Source organism: Sapajus apella, unplaced genomic scaffold, assembly GCF_009761245.1.
Source record: "Sapajus apella isolate SASKATOON/1434 unplaced genomic scaffold, GSC_monkey_1.0 scaffold133, whole genome shotgun sequence".
NCBI classification, from domain to species: Eukaryota; Metazoa; Chordata; class Mammalia; order Primates; family Cebidae; genus Sapajus; species Sapajus apella.
The window spans coordinates 1323011-1344480 of NW_022437073.1; the positions used below are offsets into that span (position 1 = coordinate 1323011).

At 35.1% G+C, this 21470-nt stretch overlaps 1 protein-coding gene across 2 annotated transcripts in view; it reads left to right on the forward strand.

Annotated features, from left to right (window-relative positions):
• The window catches only part of SLC30A7 (solute carrier family 30 member 7), a 72364-nt gene continuing 50894 nt past the window's right edge, over positions 1-21470 (forward strand). The window contains exons 1-6 of one of the 2 annotated variants that reach the window (XR_004264190.1): positions 1-283; positions 512-613; positions 10540-10653; positions 14408-14495; positions 15442-15568; positions 16959-17102. Coding sequence is in view for 1 of the 2 variants with exons in the window: in XM_032262955.1 (XP_032118846.1) it covers positions 204-283; positions 512-613; positions 10540-10653; positions 14408-14495; positions 15442-15568; positions 16959-17102 (655 nt within the window). In the remaining variant the exon portion in view is untranslated. The remainder of the gene's footprint in view (positions 284-511; positions 614-10539; positions 10654-14407; positions 14496-15441; positions 15569-16958; positions 17103-21470) is intronic. The other variant, XM_032262955.1, reaches the window with a different exon arrangement.

The following is a 21470-nucleotide window of genomic DNA, read 5'->3' on the forward strand; positions in this document are numbered from 1 at the left end:
AGTCCCAGGACGCGTTGCGCGGCCCGGGCCGGAAGTAAGCGAGTTCCCAGGAGTGTGTCTGGGTCTGTCTGTGTCTAGCAGCGGCGCGCGGGCCGGGACTAGCGCTGGGGATTCCCGTCTGAGGCGTCTCAACTATCACTGCCATCACCCCACAGAAGCTCTTCTAGAAGGGAGTAGACCCGGCCCTTCGCCGGGCAGAGAAGATGTTGCCCCTGTCCATCAAGGACGATGAATACAAACCACCCAAGTTCAATTTGTTCGGCAAGATCTCGGGCTGGTTTAGGTGCGGGGTGCTGTGTTTGCGGGGAGGGGGTGTCCGGCAGAAAGGGAGAAGGCCCAGACCTCAGGGTGGCCTGAGGTCCAGGGAGGGAGCATCAGAAACTCCCCTTCAAACCCCTGGATGTGAGCAAAGGAGCGTGTCAATTGGGAGGGTCTTGAAAAAGGTACCCAGTCTCGGGGTCCTGGCACCTCCTTAACTCTCCCGGCTCTTTTCCACGTGTACCATGCCCAGGTCTATCCTGTCCGACAAGACGTCCCGGAACCTGTTTTTCTTCCTGTGCCTGAACCTCTCTTTCGCTTTTGTGGAACTACTCTACGGCATCTGGAGTAACTGGTAACCAAAGGGGAAAATGGTTTGGGCGGAAGCAGGGTGTGTGTGGGGGGGACGAAGCACTGTTTGCTTAATGCCACGTCGCTCCTCACCAGGAGGTTCAGGTCATACCTTTGGCACCTACCTCTGCTGCTGAGTTCCTTTCTCATACCCGCACCGATCTGGTAGGGCTGCATTTCTTGAGGAAGATCTGAGGCCTATCCTGTGCAACCTCTCTTGTCACCCTTCCCTCCAGCTCCATCAGACAAGACTGACAAAGCCCCCTTATTATTTTAGCAGAGGAACAGAATCCTTCATTTCTAATTGCAGGCCTTAGCTTTACTCACTTTGTTGTAATTGGGAGAAACCTGTTTGCTGCCTCTCTCGGGGGAGTGGCATTTGGATTTCACTCTTAAGGTTCTGAGAGGGTATATGTGAGATGTTCTACTTAGTTTGCTATTTGGGCTTGGAATGGGGAAGAGGTTTTATAAAGGGATATCTGGAGAAATAAGTGTCATTGTCTTCTCTCTTTAATGCTGAAACTGACTCATGATTTTCCTGTAGTCTTAACTGCGATGGAAAAATCCCATATAGTTTTCTAAAACTTTAACATTTCTTGGCTTTTGGTGGCACCTTTGGAGGTTTTTGTTTTTGTTTTTGAAACATCTTTAGGAGTAGGAAAATCTAGGGTATAACTCTCTGGTAGTGAAGTTACTATTATTCAGGTATTTGCTGTTGAGTAACTTAAGGTCTTATGAAGTTGTTCTGCTAACAGTAAGACCATCACACTCCTAGGTGTACTAATTCTTTCTTTAGATCGCATACTCATTCAAAAATCTGATAAAAGCCAACACTCAGAACTGTACATAAATCTTCAGGATGTTGTTGGGTTCCCTGTACTAAATCTTGGACTCTAGATTAGGAACCTATTTTCTATTTATTAAATAGACTTAGTCTCTGTTCTTTAAGACCCATTTTCAGGGAATATTGCTGTCCTTGATCTTTACTTCTGTTGAGATCAAGCATTGACAGGTAATATCACCAGGTTTGTGACATGTATACTTTTTTGTAATACGTGGACTTCTTTCAATTCAACCATCAATTCAGTTTTACAAAAAATAATAAACAGCAGATTATGAAGGTTACTGGTTTAGTCAACACTTGGGTATAAAGGCATATTGACACAATGAAGTCTTAATATTTGTAATAACCATTTTGAATCCTTTGGGAATCAGATATGTTTATCTGAAGGATACCCCATCATAGATTAATTTTTTAATCCTGTAATATTAACACACTGTAATATGTTGTAGATGTTGGAAACACTTTTTCTTGCAATCACACTTTATCATAAATATATATTTACAATATATTTTACATTTTTCTTTTCCTAAATTATGCTATAATTTTGGCATATGTACTGATTGTATCAAGAGTGTATCATAGCTTATATATGCATATTTTGCTACAGATAGTTTATATTGCAATATTTCACTATGGCTTTCCTTTCTTTGCATGTCACCCTGTGAAATATCTGGTTCAAGAGATTCATACTTGAAGTTGCTAAACCACCTTTCATGGAAAGTTGCATCTGTAGTAACTTCTGATCTGTAGAGATCTATTGGAAAAATTACTAAAACATTGTTTTTTAAATTAATATGCAGCAGTACATAACAAAAACATCAGTTGTAGGTGACTTGTTCTTTTACCCTTAGGTGACATGTTCTTCTTTACCAGTCCAGCTTATGCTGTTTGTCATTGTGTTATGTCTTCTAGCTAGATTTGAAATCTAGCTGCAGTGTGTGTTGTACCTAGATCATTTAGCACGTGTCCGTCATCTCATGCCCATTTACTTTAATCTCCATATTTACAACAAATTATTCTTAAATATTAATTTTGAGTACAGAGCTCATTGATATTTGGGCAGATTTAGAAATTTCTCTGGACTTTTTATAATCTGAGTTTCTGTGTTTTATTTAGACACCCAAATTTTTAATTCCTTTTGTTGACTGACCAATAATTTCTTTATAAGACCAGATTATCTCTGTTCCTGTAGGTTTGATTAGCTTTAGGGTTCCTTGATTATATTTCTTTCAAAACTCATTTTGTGTATCATTGTCAATTCTGTGTTGAGTTTCAGTCTGTAAAAATAAAGTTCAACTTGTTGGGAACATGAAATATCAGGAATTTTTTCCCATAGAGGACTAAAACATGAATAAAACACTTCACAAATAAAGGTTCATAGAAACAGTGTACCTAATTTTAACAAATGTTATATTGTTCTAGTTCTTGTTCAGAGCCTTCATTTTAATGAAAGAACTTAATTATAGTTGATTTATATTTTTGATGATGAGTAGGTATCTTCAGTGGAAGAATTGGTGGTTATTGTATATTTCTCCCCCTCATTAAATATCTGCTACCTTTCACCTTTCCGATAGAATGTAAACTTTATTAATGTAGGGATCTTTTCTATCTTATGCAGTTACTTTAGTACATAGCACATAGTGGATGCTTAATACATATTTGCTAAATGAAAGAATGAGGGAATAATTAATGTATAGAATGACACTACCTATACTAAACATGGCAACTATCCCTGTTAAGGGAAAACAACAATGACAAAACATTAAATCCCTTTCTCTCACTCTTAGAATTTGTGAAGAAAATGGTAAAAATACTGTATGTGATTTTTCCCTTTCTTCTAGGATGCTTTCCTTCTAGTATTTTATTTTTCATTTACTAATTGATTATTGAGTAACTGACTAATTTCAAGGTAACATAGTGTAAGAAAGTAGTTTTGTACCATCTAGGGTTAAGTTTGTTTTCAAGTTACAGAAAAACTGCACACCTATAATCCCAGCTACGTGGGAGGCTGAGGCACAAACATTGCTTGAACCTGGGAGACAGGTTGCAGTGAGCTGAGATTGCACCACCACCCTCCAGCCTGGGCAACAGAGTAATACTCTATTTCAAAACAAAACAAAACAAAAACCTAAAATAACGGTTGCTTAAACAAGATAAAACTTCATTTCCAAGATGGCTGCTAGTGTTCTAGCCATCCCTGGCAGCATAATGTCTAGAATGCAGAGAAAAAGAGGCAAAAGGTGTGCATGTTATTTTTTTAAGATTTATCTGGATGCTAACACACAGTGCATTCACTAAAACTTTATCACATGGTCATGCCTACTTGCAAATGTAGTCTTTATGAGAGAGAGAAACTAACCTATGATCTTCTATTGGTGGAAAATTGAGGCCTAGAGTTTTTTACTTCCCAAGTGAGCAGCAGAGCCTACAGCACCTATTGTCCAAGTTGTCAATCCCATCATGCTGTTTTTTTCTAGTATCTCAATATAGTTTGTGTTTTTATGGTTTTCTTTCATTTTTACCTCATTATTAGCAGATTTAATTTCAGTAGTATTTCTTACCAAAGCTGTTAGAACCATTTTTCCCTTAGACATAGAGGACACTTAGGTAACTCTAAAGGTTAATGTCTTTGTGTTAACAAAGTAAATATTTGTTCGAGAAATGTTTAACACAATAGGAGACATTTATTTCATTTTCTTCAATATATTATTTCACAGCAGATGTTTGTAAAGTAACTCCTTAGTGAAGAAAAATACTAATATCAATCACATGCTTTTCTATTCAAATTTCATATATCTTAGTCTTTTAAAATCAACTTTTCCTCTCAAAAGGCAGCATTACTTACTAGCTTACGGTGATGCCTTTTGCTTTCCTATAGTTTTATTTTCCACCTTAAAAACATAGATAAGTATTCCATGCTGCTGAGAATTTTTTTAAAATAAGGGTCTGTATAATGGAATGTAGTGGAGTTGTGAGTTATTTTACTGTAACTCATTTAGTTTATTGACTTTGCCAATGTCAGGATTCTAAGAATTTTCTAATTTCCTGATAATAAATTGGTAGTTATTATTAATATTCCCCCCCCAATCTTTCCCCATCATGGAAACTAGCTGGTAAAGGATTTGTGAATTATGATGATTCCTTATTTTCAATTTTGAACACATGTTTAACAAACAATATACATATACTGTTAGCTTAGTTACCAATAGACCTTTAAAAAAAATTTTTTATCATGTGATATTTTAAACATATATAAAGGTAGAGAGTTTAATGGATCTCATGTACCCATCACCCAGCCTTAACATTTATCAGTACATGGTCTATCTTATTTCATCTGTTGTCCCTGTCCCACCACTGGATTGATTTAAAACAGACAGAAGATGTAATTTCTTCCATAACTATTTCATCATACGTCTCTGAAAGATAAAATCCACTCTCCTTTAACATAACCCAAAACCATTATCACCTGTGAAGCTAATGACTCCTTAATAGCAGGCAGTGAGTATTCAGGTGTTCCTCATTGTCTCATAATTCTTTTCACATTTGGTTTTACAGATTAGAAATCAAACAAGATCCATACGTAGTATTTAGCTTATATGTCTCTTAAGTCTCTCTTAATTTATAGCTTCTCTTCTCCCTTTCTTTGTTTTTACCTCCAATAGACCATAAATAAAATTCTTTTCAAAAGTTTCTTTTGCTATATGTTCTGTTGACATTTATGCTGTTTTTGCTTCCATATTCAGGTTTCTCCTTTATACACTAAGAAGTTTTCTTTTTTTTTTTTTTCTTTTTGAGACAGAGTTTTAATGTGTTGCCCAGGCTGGAGTGCAGTAGTGTGATCTTGGCTCACTGTAACCTCCGCCTCCTGACTTTAAGCAATTGTTCCACCTGAGCCTCCCAAGTAGCTGGGAGTACAGGTGCATGCCACCAAGCCCTGCTAACTTTTGTATTTTAAGGAGAGAGGGGGTTTTGCCATGCTGGACAGGCTGGTCTTGAACTCCTGACTTCAGATGATCCACCCACCTTGGCCTTCCAAAGTGCTGGGATTACAGGCATGAGCCACTGCACCTGGCCGGTTTTCCATGTTAAAATCTCTTTAGAAGGTAGTCATTTAAAAAAGTTTGCAAATACATTTTAGAGAAACTAGCGTTGTTTAAAGAGGAGTGTACAACAATATATAGATTTTCACAACCAGTTTTTCTTTATCATGGTTTACTGAAGTTGCCTTTGGTGTTTCAATCATACAACCTTAGGTATTTTCTATGCTGCCTTTATTTTTTAAGGAAATTTATGCCGTATAGTTTAAATATAATTCATAATCAGAAACATATGCTAAGATTGAATGTGAGCAGTAAAATTGACATTCCTCATATGCAGTACTTTTACATGTGATAGGTGAGCAGAGAACTAAAAGTAGACTTTTTCACATGAGTTTGTGTGTATTTGCAGCTAGGTAATTTTAAATCATGACATCAGGTTTAAGGGAAAGTATCTCATATTGCAATGTTTTAAGAGAGCATAATGTTCTTCCATCTCAGAAGAGGGAGTAGTTTTTCAGGTAGTCACATTTTATTAAGTACTACAAATAATATTTTAAGGCTAATTAAATTTACTTAAAATATAAATAAAATTTCATTTTGATAAGTATTAAAATTATCATGCTATAGCCACACCTCTTTAAAAGGAACTTGACTACTATTGTATGCAAAAGGAATTTATTTTTTTGCATTAAGGTAATGTTTGGTGTATATTGTATGTATATAAAATAAATTTGTTAAAAGAAAAAAGTAGCATGTATTAGTTTCCTAGGTTGATGTAACAAAACACCACAAACTAGGTGGGTTAAACCACAGCAATTTATTGTCTCACAGTTCTAGAAATTAGAAGTCTGAGATCAAGATGTCATCAGGGTTGATTTTTTTCTCAGGGCTCTGAGGAAGAATCTGTTCCATGATCTTTCTGTAGCTTCACTTGGTTTGCTGGTAATCTTGGACAACCTTTGGCTTGTAGGAGCATCACCTGATCTCTGCCTTATCATTGCATGCTGATTTATGTGTCCTCTTCCAAATTTCTCTTTTTTATAAAGACACTGGATTAGAGCTCACCTTAATGATCTAATCTTAACTAATTACATCTGCATTGAACCTGTTTCTAAATAAGGTCATATTCTCAGATACTAGAGGTTAGGACTTCAACATATGAATCTGGGAGCAGGAACACAATTCAACCCATGAAAATGTCTTACTAAATATATAGTGAAATAGATAGTAGAATAGATCAATAAATTAGTATATGTTTATTTAGAATGAATGCCCTGCCTTCTAAAACTGATTACAGTCATTTAAAATAAAAGTCATATATACTAATAAAACACATTAAGAAATTAAAACATTTAAAAACCATACCTAAGGAGGAAAAAATAAACCTGTTAAATATGTAGTCTAATTTAGTTCCCAAAATTAACTTTTAAATTTAGTTACGAAATTCCATAAAGTGAACACAATTATGCCAAATTATCAGAATAGAAAGATAGTTTTCTGAAATCAAATTTTAACAGTATTTTGTCATGTTAATATTTTCTTGGGGGTAGAAAACAAAATCATAGACAATGTCTTTATTAGCTGTTTTATCATAGCATAGAAATATTCTTCACATGAGTCTTTCATACTTCAAAATAAATCATTTTTCATGTTACACAGATGTTATGGTTGAAGTGTATAATTTTCAGTAACCAAGAACAAATCTTAAAGTATTAAATCTAAGAGAATTGCATGAATAACATGCCCCTTACCTTGTCCTCATGTATCAGTTCTATCATTTTGCTTTTTTATGTATTCACAGATTCTAATTCTGCTTTGAGTTAGGTATCAGATGAGATGGTTAAAGTACTATCTGCACTTAAACTTTCTAATACATCTATCTGTGTTTCAATGGAATAAATAAGGTTCATGATAAAAGTTTAAGACATTTTCTAAACTCTTTTGTAAAGATTTGGCAGAGATCTATAAATTACTGTGCTTTTTCTTGTGGGTAAATAATGTGCTTTGACTTAGTTTTGAATTCTATAGTTCCAAATTATGAGAAAAATTTAAAACTGTACTTTAAAACTATGTAGAATGTTTTTGACTTTTAGTTTGTAGCACTTCCAGCTAGAAAGCTCTAGCATCTAGCCAAATATTAAGAGGTGTGGGTCATGCTTGGGAACATTATAAGCATTAGTAATAGTTAATAATTAATAGTAATTTATTAATAATTAGTAGTAATAGGAATATTTATATGTCTTTATTGTGACAAGCATTGTGGTAAATGTTTCACATATATTAACTCAATTATTATAACAATTATGGCACTTTTATACTATTACTCTGTTTAAGTGATGGCTAAATTGAGGCATAAAGAAGTTAAGCTGCTTAGTAGTCACAGAACTAGTAAATATGGCGGTGAGATTTGAACCTAGGTATTTGGACTTCAGAAGCTTGTTTTTAAAGACTGAACTGATGATTGCTTTCAGAAAATTTTTATTAACTTCTCTTCAAGTTCACTGATTTCTTTCCTCAACTGTGTCCAGTCTTTGATAAGCCAATTGGAAGAATTATTTATCTCTAATACCTTGTTTTTTGTTTCTAGCATTTTCATTTGATTGTTTTTTATATTTCCCAGTTCTCTACTGATGTCCCCATTGGCTCATATATTTTGTCCATTTTTTCTATAGATCCTTTAATATATTAATTACAGTTTATAATAGTTCCCGTGTTTCAGTCAATATCTTGGTCTGGTTCTGTTAACTGCTTTCTCCACAGTGACTTTTTTTTTTGGCTTTTTTTGTGTATCTTGAAATTTTTTATCAAATACTGGACATTATGAGTAAAAAACAGTATATACTGAGGTAATAGCATTTATGATCAGAAATAGCTATGCCTTGTCTCGTCAGACCATTAGTTGATTAGACCTTGTGCTTTTAGTAGACCCTGTATGGTGCCTGTGCCACAGAAGCGCATTTCTTCATGCTCTTGCCCCTACCCAAGCTGTAGACTGCTGTTGCTTGTTATTCAGTACCCAGTTTATGGTGATTTACTTGTTAACTTGACCTAGTCTTCATCTTTGGTAGATTCTGTAAGCCTAAACCTCAGGGGTATGATTTTTGTCAACATTTTTACTCCTTCTGTGACAGCCAAACTCTACTGTGTGTATGTGTATGGTCCTGGATGGAGACAGCTTTCCTGCTCCATCCCCAGTGATAGCAGAACGTCTACTTTGTGTTGGTAGAGGATTTCCTGTCCTCCTTTTGGTGGCTTTTCTTAGTGGGTGCTTTAGTATGTATAGTATTAATCTTTAAGTTATCACGAATAATACGTCATTTCATGTATCTATTTGATAAGAACCTTACAATGATACGTTTTGATTTTCTTATTCCATCCTGTATGCTATTACTGTCATACATTAGGTTGTTGACAGTAGTTTTTTTCTCTTCCAATACTTTAAAGATGTTGCTCCATTGCATTCTGGCTTGAATAGTTTCTGATGAGAAACATGCTATAAATTATATCTTTATTTTTTTAATTTTCTATTTTTTCCCCTCTGGTTTTCTAAACTTTTTTTCTTTCTCTTTGGTTTTTAGTGGTTTGTGAAGTGTATAGGGTTTTTTCCTCACTTGAGGCTCATTAAGCTTCTTGGATCTGTGTGATTTCTTTTCTTTTATGAATTTTGGAAAATTCTGAAACATTTTCTCTTTAAATACTTTTCCTACCCCTTTTTTTTCTTCTCAGCTCCTGAGACTCTAAATACATGTATTTTAGTATGTTCAGTACTTTCAGACAGGTTTGGGATGCTCAGTTTTCTTTGTTTGTTTCTACTCCCTTTTCTCTGTGTGTTGAACTTTATATAACTTCTTTTGACCTAACTGATTCTTTCTCTCTTTGTCAATCTGCTCAGAAGCCCATGAATGTTATTCCTCCATATTGTAATTAAAACAAATTTATCATTTCCATTATATTCTTTTATAGTTTTTATCTGCAGAAATTCTTCATTTGTTAATGAATTTTCTCTAACTTCATACCATATCCTTTTACATATTAATTACATTTGTTTTAAAGTCTTATCTAATAGTTCCAACATCTGGGCCATTTCTGGTTCTGATTCTGTTGACTGTTGTAGCTCTTAACAATGAGTCTTTCTTTTTTTCTTTCATGATTTTGTCATTGAGTGCTGGCCATTATGTTTAAAAGAATAACAGAGACTGTATATGTCCAGAAATAGGCCCACCTATTTTTCTGTCTAGCTTTAGTGTGGGACTTTTGAAACTATCTGGTCAATAGTTGAACTGAAGTTGAGCTGGGTTTTGTGTCTGGTTGTTGCTGATAAACCACAGTCTTTAAATTTTTCCAGTGGTTTCTACTACTTTGTGAATAGTATTGGATTTGGAGTATTGGAGGATTTTTTTAAGGGTTCTTGCTCTACTTTCAGCTTTCAGCAAGTTCTGCACATATCTCTGTGCTCTCACTGGTAGTTTGCCGTTCCCTATACTTTATTCAAGGCTTGGTGGGAAGGGTGGAACCAGGTTATCTTGTTGTATCCCTAGTCAGGCAAGCCTGTGCACCTGAGTGTCAGGGTAAATAATAATGATCCTGCAGCTCTCCCTCTCTCCCAGCCTGTCCCCACTGTCCTCAGCTTGTTCTCAAAAGGGAGGAGCAGGACACTCAACAATAGCAAACCTTTGCTTTGTAAGATCCTAGGTGCAAGTAGGTATCAGCCTCGTCCCAGTAGCAGATGGCATTTTTTTCCTACCTCTCTTTCAGTGGCATCTGACCTTTGCAAGTGACCAAGGTGGTCAAATTCCTACCCCATACCTGGCAGCAGATGTTTTTATTTCTACCTCTCTCACAGCAGCTGGGCTTTTCCTTGTGCAGGAGTGTAAGCGTTTACTTTTTAGATATTTAAGATATCCTTGATAGCTATCTATATGGCATATTTAAATTATTTTAGAAGGTTAATTCCTGATGAACCAAGATTGAATCTTAGATTTTCAGAGAAGGATGCCTGCTATTTGGCTTTTATTATAATTTGTCAATGTGTTTGTTCTTTTTCAGCTTAGGCTTGATTTCCGACTCTTTTCACATGTTTTTTGATAGCACTGCCATTTTGGCTGGACTGGCAGCTTCTGTTATTTCAAAATGGAGAGATAATGATGCTTTCTCTTATGGGTAAGAAGAAAAATCCGCTTGTATGTAACATATTTCTTCTCATATGCTTGCTGGACAATTAATCAAATATTTGTAGAGTAACTTTATGCTGAAGGGAGTACATTGGATCATCTTAGAGGCATAATTTGATTTTTGCCACCTCTGATTGGAGGAAGCAATGGATTTTTCATTATTTGATTACACTGCCTGAGTGTTTCTTTTTTTGAGTTGACAGAATATTTTAAAGTGTAATTACATATGTGTAAGCAGAGCTCAGGACGCACACTCTGTTTCTTTCTCTTCCCCACCCCTTTGTCTTTCCTATTCCCTCTCTCTTCTACTGTTTTTACTGATTCTTTCCCTCTGTCCTTTTCCTCCTCTTCCTTTCCCCTGTGAGTGCTCTTTTACATTCTCATCCTTCTTCATCTATCTCTCATATTTTCCGTCTCAGAAATATATCATCTGTATTTTCTATCTCATGCCCTTGTTCCCACCTTCCTGCTCTTACTTTCTCTTATCTTCTCCTGAGCTCCCTTTTCCTTCTCTTATTCTTTGCTGCTTGTCACTTGGGCTTGTGCTCATGATCTTTTTTCCTCTCTCTTTCTTCTTCTATCCCCCTATATTTTTCCTGTTTTATTATTTCTTTCCTCCTGCTCTTTTCTTCTACCTTGTAACCCTTTATCTCTCAGGCTCTGTCTCTCCTCCTCCCCTTCTGTTAACCTCTTTAACTCTACTTCTTTTTGTCTCCCTTTCCAAGTCTTCCTTTCCTTCCTTCACTGATGCTCCTTCCCTGAGCTCTCCCTTTCCTGTGCAGTTTCTCTCTCTCTCTCTCTCTCTCTCTTCTCTCTCTATCCTTTTTACAACCACCTTCTTACATGCACTATCTCTTATGCCTCTTGTTCTGTCGTTTACTCTTGTCCCTTCGCTACTCCCTCTTTCTCTCTGGCTTTGCTTCCTTCCTTTAGCAAGCACACACTCTTTCTTTCACATGCCCTTGTTCTCTTTAGATATTTATTGAGGGTCCATATAAGTCAAATACTTTTCTAGTTCTAATGATATAAAGATGAATAAGACATGCCTCCTGGCTTGTAGGAACTTGTGGTCTCATGGGGAAACAGCTCTGTAAAAATACAGTAATAGCTATATATTGTGACGACTGCTAAAAAGGAGATATGAAGTTCTGTGGCAGAACTTGCTGATTTTAGTTATAACCAAGGGATATAGTTATTTGTGAAATTATAAAAAGTGAGCCAAAAAATACTAATTTTACCTTTTATAGTGTAGAGCAGTAGATCTTGTATATCTATAAACTCAAACAGCTTGACAGTTCAGATAAAAACACTTTTTATGGCATGATATCGGTGATATGCAAATAATTTAAACAATAGTTACTAAAAGATTAAGTATATTTTAGATTATTAAAGAAAGATTATATCCAAAGTTATAATTTTGTTGGAAACTTATTTATATTATATATCAGAAATCTAATTGAATACAACAGTCTTTCTGAATAAACTGTAGCTGACTATTAAAAATTCTCAGTTCTTTAATGCTTAGAGTTTCTATTGTTTCCAATTTAGAATGTACTGTCTCCTGCTCTAAAATGGTTTTTAGAAATAGCTTTGAATACCTTCACTACCACAGCAGATTTTAATATTCAGCTTTAGCTAGTTGATACGAGAGAATAATATTCTTTCCACTTTTAATTTAATCCTGTTCCCTCCTTATGTGCGTGTGTTTTCTTGTGGGAAAGATTAAAGAATAAAAGCTGGTACAATATTTAACACTATGAATAATTGCTGTAGTAATAAGTAGCATCATTTGTAAACTACTGGTGTCAGGACATCAAAATGACACTGATTAATTCATGTTAAACATAGGGATGAATTCACATAACCCTCCCCAACCCCCTACCAATTCAGGATGACTGCAGTAGCAGACTGACTCTGCAATAGAAGAAAGAGTTGTGGAATATGAGAGTAAGGAAGGACTTTTAAGCATTTCTTTATATAAAAGTCATCTTTGTATCTTGCCACACTCCTATTTTTTAAAGAGCAAAGCTAACATAAAAGTAATATATCTCCAGTAGGTAGATAGATACATACATACATGTGTATATACATGTGTACTTACACTTAAATCTTTTCTATTTTTCTTCCTGGCTCAAGAATCTAAATACCAGTCATACTTAATTAGGTAACAACACATTCATGAATTACATGTTCTAATTCTAAGACATATCCAATCTGTTAAGTAAACACAGTTATGTGTAAAGGCAAGTGTGTTTAGTTTTTATGTGTTCTTAGTTTTGAACCTACAACCAAGTTTAACAAATGTGTGTTAAACTCAAGCTAATTAAATCACTCCAACAGTTTATCTGAACTTAGGGAGCACACCTACTAAGCTAGGAATTAGAAACAAAAAGATGCCTGAAAAAGCATTCTTGCCTTTGATCTTGAAATCTGGTAGAACTCAGGCACAAAAGGCTTTCAGTCAAGCATAAGTTAATGGGACTACCAGGGTGGATTAAACGAAAATACTTTTTATTTTTTGATAGTAACCTGCTGATTTATTAGGTAAATTTCTAAGTGTAGGTTATGGAAAATTGGTTGCAAATTATTTGAATTTAATGAACTTTTCACCAGAAAAACAAAATATGATGTTTTGACAAGTAATATGTTATTTGGATGTGTTAGAAGATAGAAATAGGCATTATTTCTGGCATAGAAAAATACGCTATGTTGGATTGCACTTGACAGCATAAACTCCAACATAACTTTATAGAATACATTTTCAAGAATTCTCTTTAAAAATATTTTTACAGTAAAAATCATATTACCTAGAAGTTAACATAGAAACCTAGGAAAAGCACAAGTTTTGATGATCACATTATACCGTTTAAGGACCAGAGTGGTTAACTGCTGTTAGCACCCTTTGAATGGTGTTTGAACATGTTGCTAAGTTAAATGCTTAATTTAAGTTGAAACTGCTAAGTTAAAGTTCTTTCTGATGACTTTAACTAAGCCAAATATACCATATAGAAAAGTAAAATCTTTCCCCAATGCTTCACACAGGTAGGAAACAGAAAGCTTCAGAAGTCCATGGAACAAAAGACAGGTATTTTTAAAATAGTTTAATTAGAATTATGTGAAGCTAAACATAGATTCTAAAAATAGGTAATTGAAGGTTTATGCTAAACCTATTAATCTTAGAAAAAGTATTAGAAATATAAATCTCAAGTTGTCTCTGGGACAAGTCAGAAATAATTTCATTTTACTTCAAAAGCAAAGCTCTACTTTCCAAAGACTTGAAAGCTAGAAGGTATGAAGCAGAAAGCATAAGGAGTTCTTAGAAAAGGAGAAATTAATAAGTTTAAAAAGCCCCCTTTTCCCGATCCCCTTTTCTACTTTTTATCTCTGAATCCTTCTTTCTTTCTCCACTTGCCTGGTTCTGTTTTTCCTTCTCCAGTGGCAACTTGAGATTTAAATTTCTGTGAAAGGTCTTTCTAAAACTACTTACTCTAAGAAGGTCTTTTGATTGGCTTGTGAAAATCTGTGTTTTGTGGCATTCTGCTTTTAAACATAATTTATAATAATTCATTTCCTCATTTTTACTATGTGTATAAAATAAAATACACTGTACTGTAAATACTAGGACTTTGCTGGCCACTTATAACCATATCATACAGTTTAGAATCTCTGAATTTATGTAATTTTATGATTTAATTTTTAAGAAATAATGTAATAATTCAGTTATTTATTTTGTTCCTCTGTAGGTATGTTAGAGCAGAAGTTCTGGCTGGCTTTGTCAATGGCCTATTTTTGATCTTCACTGCTTTTTTCATTTTCTCAGAAGGAGTTGAGGTATAGTAGATAATGATTTAAAGCCAGTAAATTACATTTCTGTAATGAAAATGTTTATTAATTAAAGATATATAACATCTGTTTTCAACTATCATTAAATATTGTGGACAATCTTGAATTAGAGAAGATATTATGTGTGTACAAGAGGAGCTTACAAAATAGTCAAAAAATTAAATATGTATGAATCTTCTTGGAATTGAAACAGTTAAATGATCGTGCTTTCAAGTTATGAGTGAAGTGTTAACATGATGAAATGTAGAGGCACAATCTGGATAGTGAGGTCAATAAGAAATTAGAGCCTGAGAGTTTTTCCAGGGAATCTTTAACATTTGGCATATTTTTTAAAAAGGAAGAAAAACGAAAGATTAGTGAATTTAGAATGAAAAGAAGTTGTTTTTTTTTTTTTGGAGATGACGTCTTGCTCTGTTGCCCAGACTGGAGTGCAGTGGCGCAATCTCGGCTCAGTGCAACCTCCGCCTCCTGAGTTCAGGCGATTCTCCTGCCTCAGCCTTCTGAGTAGCTTGGATTACAGGTGCATGTCACCACACCCGGCTAATTTATTTGTATTTTTAGTAGAGACGGCGTATCATCATGTTGGCCAGGCTGGTCTTGAACTCCTGACCTCAAGTGATCCACCCGCGTTGGCCTCCCAAAGTGCTGGGATTACAGGCGTGAGCCATGAAAGATAGTATTTTAAGATACCAAATAAGAGCAAGTTTTGGACCAAATATTTATGCTTTTAAATGTTCATATTTATTTTAAAATAGTAATTGTTACTTTTTCTACAGTGTGTGAGCACTACTTTTATTTCTATGAACTGTTTTGGCAGATTTTATTAGTGCTTTTAATTCTGAAAATTACTGAAAGTGTTTAATATTGCCTTATGATTTTCTTAATCAATCAGAAGGAATATCAATGCTATTTGTTTGGATTATGTGTTTTCTAGAGAGCATTAGCCCCTCCAGATGTCCACCATGAGAGACTGCTACTTGTTTCCATTCTTGGGTTTGTGGTAAACCTAATAGGAATATTTGTTTTCAAACATGGAGGTCATGGACATTCTCATGGCTCTGGTATGATGGTTAGAACACTTTGTTTCTTCATTTTCTGTTAGTTTTCTGTCATAATTATTTACTTGAGAGAATTGTTAATTTTTAAATTTAAACCATATTGATTTCTGATAACAAAAGTAATATGTCAACAGACTATATGAATGTCTTTCTGAACTATCCCTCCCACTTCTGTATGACCCTCCATCTCAGTGCCTTCTCAGAGTGGTGCGTATTATCATGGATCCTGCCAGACCTCAGTAGCTTATCTGTTTGGTATGATACCATTTATATAAAATAAATATCAGAAAGCCACAGAACAAATCTACTTATCAAAAAGTTTTGTGTGGGCCAGGCAGAGTGGCTCACACCTATAATCCTAACACTTTGGGAGGCCAGGTCAGGTGGATCACTTATGGTGAAACTCCATCTACAAAAAAATACAAAATTAGCCAGGCATGGTGGTGCATGCCTATAGCCCTAGCCACTCAGGAGGCTGAGATGGAAGAATCGCTTGAGTCTGGGAGGTGGAGGTTGCAGGGAGCTGAGATCACGCCACTGTACTCCAACCTGGATGACAGAGCAAGACCCTGTCTAAAAAAAAAAGCAGTGGGGTGTGTGTGTGTGTGTGTGTGTGTGTGTGTGTGTGTATGTATGAAATGTACTGTGTAAATATGTCTTGGAGATCCTCATTGTCATGATTTTTTCATATGATGCAGTGCTGGATTTAATTTACTGGTATTTAGAATTTCTGTAAATGTAAGTGGCATTTTTGACTTGGATAGCATCCACTCTTTTTCTGTACTTTAGAGTAGCTTGTATAAGACGTTTCTTGATGGCTTAGTTGTTTTTAGGTATGCTGTGGAGAGACAATTCTGCATTCTTTTGCATTTAGCTCTTTCTACCTGCTTTAATGTAATTTTACTGATTCTGTTACCAAATGCAGAAGCTTTCTTGTGTCTTCCTTAATGTGAGCATTTGCATATGTCTTGTTAATCTGTGTTAGTGTATATAATAGTACTTTGAAAATTTGGGGCCAAGAATTTTGTCTTTGTTGTTTACTGCCTCATCTCACATGCCAGAATGATTCCTATAACACAAAACATTATAAATATGTGTTTCTCAAATGAATGAATAACATTCGATAATGTTATCTTTGGATATTTCTGTATACTTCCAGGTAGTACTTATTTTCATTTCCAGTAAGGTCTATCACTTTCCTCTATGCTTTATTACCTTCTCGTACTCCATAGCAGGAACTTAGGATCGTTTTAATAAATCTGTAACACTTTTTACAAGTAAGTGTTTCTTGAATTGATCTGAGTTTAGAGCTGCTTCTTTGCACTAGTATCAGTGTAGTTGTAACCATTTACATATTTTTGTATACATTCTGTGCTAACACTTTGTTTTCTAGGCCATGGACACAGTCATTCCCTTTTTAATGGTGCTCTAGATCAGCCACATGGCCATGTCGATCATTGCCATAGCCATGATGTGAAACATGGTGCCGCACATAGCCATGATCATGCTCATGGACATGGACACTTTCATTCTCATGGTGAGTACAGCCTGAAGACAAAATGGACAGCCTTCAAATAAATGAAACTTTTATGGATTACTTTTCCTAGTTGAAATAGTTTATTAGAAAGATACGCAATCAACTTCTTTTCTAATGAATCAGTCTAAATGGTTCCCAGGGCTAGTTTATTTTTAGTATAGCATGAAATTAATTCGGTATAAGGCAGTGGATATTAGCTTTTTCCTAGGGCGTATATCATAATAAAATGCCACTCTTTTATGTATTTATTTTTAATTTTTAATTTTTGTGGGTACATCGTAGTTGTATATATTCATGGGTTACATGAGACATTTTGGTATAGGCATGTAACACATAGTAATCACATAAGGGTAAACGGGGTTTCCATCCCCTCAAGCATTTGTCCTGTGCTGTAAACAATCCAATTATTCTCTTAGTTATTTTAAAATGTACAGTGAAATTATATTTGATAATAGTTACCCTGTTGTGCCAGCAAATACTAGGTCTTATTCATTCTTTCAACTATTTTTTTGTACCCATTAACTATTCCCTCTCCCATCCTCCCAAATGCCACTATATTAAATGAGTGTTAGTGCATGAGGAACAATTGCATTTTAGGAAATGAAAATTACAATTTTTTAAGCATCACGAGGCCTTTTGTGCTATATAGGCTTCTAAAAATATGGTAGAGGTTTTCAGTTTTCCCACTTGTATTATAATTTTTGATGTCTGTCACCTGATATTTATGTTTCTTCAGAAATATTTAGATGCTAACTTATATAGCATTAGGTACTAAGTTATGAGGTGTTTATCAACTCAGTATTTTATTTTGAAGTATATTTTATATAGTTTATAAAATATAGCTTAATAGAAGCTACTTAGGTGACACAATTTGATTAGTCTCAATAGAGTGTATGCTTAAATATTATCTCGTATTTGCAACATAGACAGAACCCTAAAGCTTTAGATTTGAAAATATGAAAGGGACCGTGGAGAGTGAGCCTTCTAAGCCCTTCATTCCTCAGTCTTTGAAATTTTTCCATGAAGCAGGAGAATAGCTTGAACCCAGGACTCCAACCTGGACGACAGAGCTAGACTCTGTCTAAAAAAAAAAATGTCTAACTAATCTATTGAGATATGATTGACATATGAAAAGAGGTAAATATGTATACAACTTGATGAGTTTGGAGGTAAATATGCAGGCCTGAAACCATCACCATGATTTCTCCAATAAACCTGTCCATTCCCACTGAAAGTTTCCTCTACACTCAATTCTTTCTTCCTTCCTTTCTTTCTCCTTCCTTCCTTCCTCCCTTTTCTTCCTTTTGTCTTCCTTTTCTTCCTTTTGTCTTCCTATTTTTTTCTTTTCTTTTCTTCCTTTCTTCCTTTCTCTTTTGCAGTAAGAGCACTTAACATAAGATCTACACTTTTGACAGATTTTTAAGTATACAAAACAGTATTAACTATGGGCACTATGCCATACAAATCTCTAGGACCTATTTATTTTGCACAACTGAAAGTTTGTGGCCTTTGACTAATATTTTTCCATTTCCAACTTCCTCCAACCACTGGCAACCACTGTTCTACACTCTATTTCTATGAATTTGACTATTTTAGATTCCTCATATAAGTAGTATAAATGTAGTATTTGTCTGTCTGTGTCTGGCTTATTTCACCTTACCATAATGTCCTTCAGGACCATTCACGTTGTCAAATTTTCTTTCTTTCTTTAAGGCTGAATTATATTCCATTGTATGGATATACCACATTTCTTTATCCATTCATCTGTTGATGGACATTTATGTTGCTTCCATGTCTTCGCTATTGTGAATATTATGCTGCAGTGAATATGGAAGTGCAGATATCTCTTTGAGATCTTGATTTCAATTCTCATGGATATAATACCCAGCTTGCTGATTTTATGGTAGTTCCATTATTATTTTTTTGAGGACCCTCCATACTGTTTTCCATAGTGTCTGTACCAGTTTACATTGCCACCAGTAGTATACAAGGGTTTCCTTTTCTCCACAGCTTTGCCAACACTTGTCTTTTGCTTTTTTGGTAATAGCCATTCTGACAGGTATGATATGATATATTATTGTGATTCTGATTTGCATTTCCCATATGATTAGTGATGTTGAGCATCTTTTCATATACCTGTCGGCCATTTGTATGTCTTCTTCAAAGAACTGTCCATTCAAATATTTGGCCATTTAATCTTTTAAAAAAATTTTATTTCATTTATTTTTTTATAAATTTTTTTATTTTTAATTTTGTGGGTACATAGTAGACATATATTCTTTATTTTTTAAATTTTTTTGAGATGGAATCTTGTTCTTTTACCAAGGCTGGAATGCAGTGATGCAATCTCAGCTCACTGCAACCTCTGCTACACAGGTTCAGGCGATTCTTCTGCTTCAGCCTCCTGAGTAGCTGGGATTACAGACATGTGTCACCATGTCTAGCTAATTTTTTGTATTTTTAGTAGAGATGGGGTTTCACCATGTTAGCTAGGATGGTCTCAATCTCCTCTGCCTATCTTGGCCTCCCAAAGTGCTGGGATTACAGACGTGAGCCATCGTACCCGGCCAATAGGTATATATGTATGTATGTGTGTATGTCACACACACATGTATATATACACACACATTTTTTTTTTGAGATGGAGTCTCGCTCTGTCACCCAGGCCGGAGTGCAGTGGCACAATCTCAGCTCACTGCAACCTTTGCCTCCCGGGTTCAAGCAGTTCTCCCACCCTCCCGAGTAGCTGGGATTACAGGCATCTGCCACCATGCCCAGCTAATTTTTTGTGTTTTAATAGAGACTGAGTTTCACCGGGTTGCCCAAACTGGTCTCTAACTCCTGACCTCGTGATCCACCCTCCTCCGCCTCCCAAAGTGCTGGGATTACAGGCATGAACCATTGCGTCCGGCCTGGTGTATATTCTTAAGGGATACATGAGATGTTTTGATATAGGCATGCAGTGTGAAATAATCATATCATGGAGATGAGGTTTCTTTACCTCAAGCATTTATCTTTTGTGTTACAAACAATCCAGTTATACTCTTAGTTATTTTGAAAGGTACAGTTAAGTTATTATTGACTGTAGTCACCCTGTTGTGCTATCAAATAGTAGGTCCTATTCATTCTTTCTATTTTTTGTGTGTGTGTGTGTGTGTGTGTGTGTGTGTGTGTGTACCCATTAACCATCCCCATTTCTCCCACAACACCACACTACCCTTCCCAGTCTCTGGTAACCATACTTCTACTCTCTGTATCCATGAGTTCAATTGTTTTGATTTTTTATACTACACAAGTAAGTGAGAACATGCACTGTGTGTCTTTCTGTGACTCTTTGATCATTTTAAAATTAGGTTACTTATTTACTTTTGCTGTTGATTGTGAGTTCTGTATATATTTTATCAGATACATAGTTTGCTAATATTTTCTGTCATTCTGTAAGTTGCCTTTTCATTTTGTTATTTGGTTCCTTTGCCTTGCAGAAGCTTTTTAATTTGATGTGATCCCATTTGTCTATTTTTGCCTGTGGCCTGTGTCAGTCTCTAAAATATGCTGTATTTTTATAACAGTTACACAGGTATGCCTTAAAATCTTGCTCGTCCAACATTTTTGCTCACATACATGTCAAAATAATATTGAAAACTGCATATCCCTCACACTTTTGACTATCAGCTGGATTTTTTAGGGTAGCAACTTCTTCCTATCCACATGGCAGTATAATATCTAGATAGGAAATATTATGTGGTATTATGCTTTTGTATTTCTTTGTTACATTATTGCAGAATATTATTGCAATGCTCTACCAAAGCTGTACTGATAAGGGTACTTTGACCTTTTTGGTGCTGTGGGCCATGAACAAATGACGTAGCATATACTGTGTTAGTTGTGATCACAAAGCTTATCAGTCTTCCTAATGCTCTGTTTAAACAAATATTGGTAATCTTTTGTCCTGTTTACCTGTATTTTCTGCTTTAGTGTTAAAGGCAATTAGTAATTTTCCAGATATTTAAGGATAGAAATTATAGCAGTTTTTTCATCATAAAGGCAAAATGAAAAAAAGTAGTATTTTTATCTCTTCTGTATGAAGAGTTTGCCACATTAAGCTAGAAGCTGTTGAAAAACTATTACCGTAGTCAGGTTATCTTTCTATCCTGGCTTCCTTTCTTGGGCCTCATAACTTCAAGCAGTACATTTGATTTTCTCTGAATTTTGCAATTGTAAAAGTATTAGAAGATATGTTATGAGTAGTGGAAGATTTTCACAGTGTTTTTAGTTTCCTGTGCTTTTAATCTTTTTTAATATAATAATTCCTGAAATGCTCCATACCTTTGATGAATTTTAAAATTACCTCCACTAAATTTACCTCCA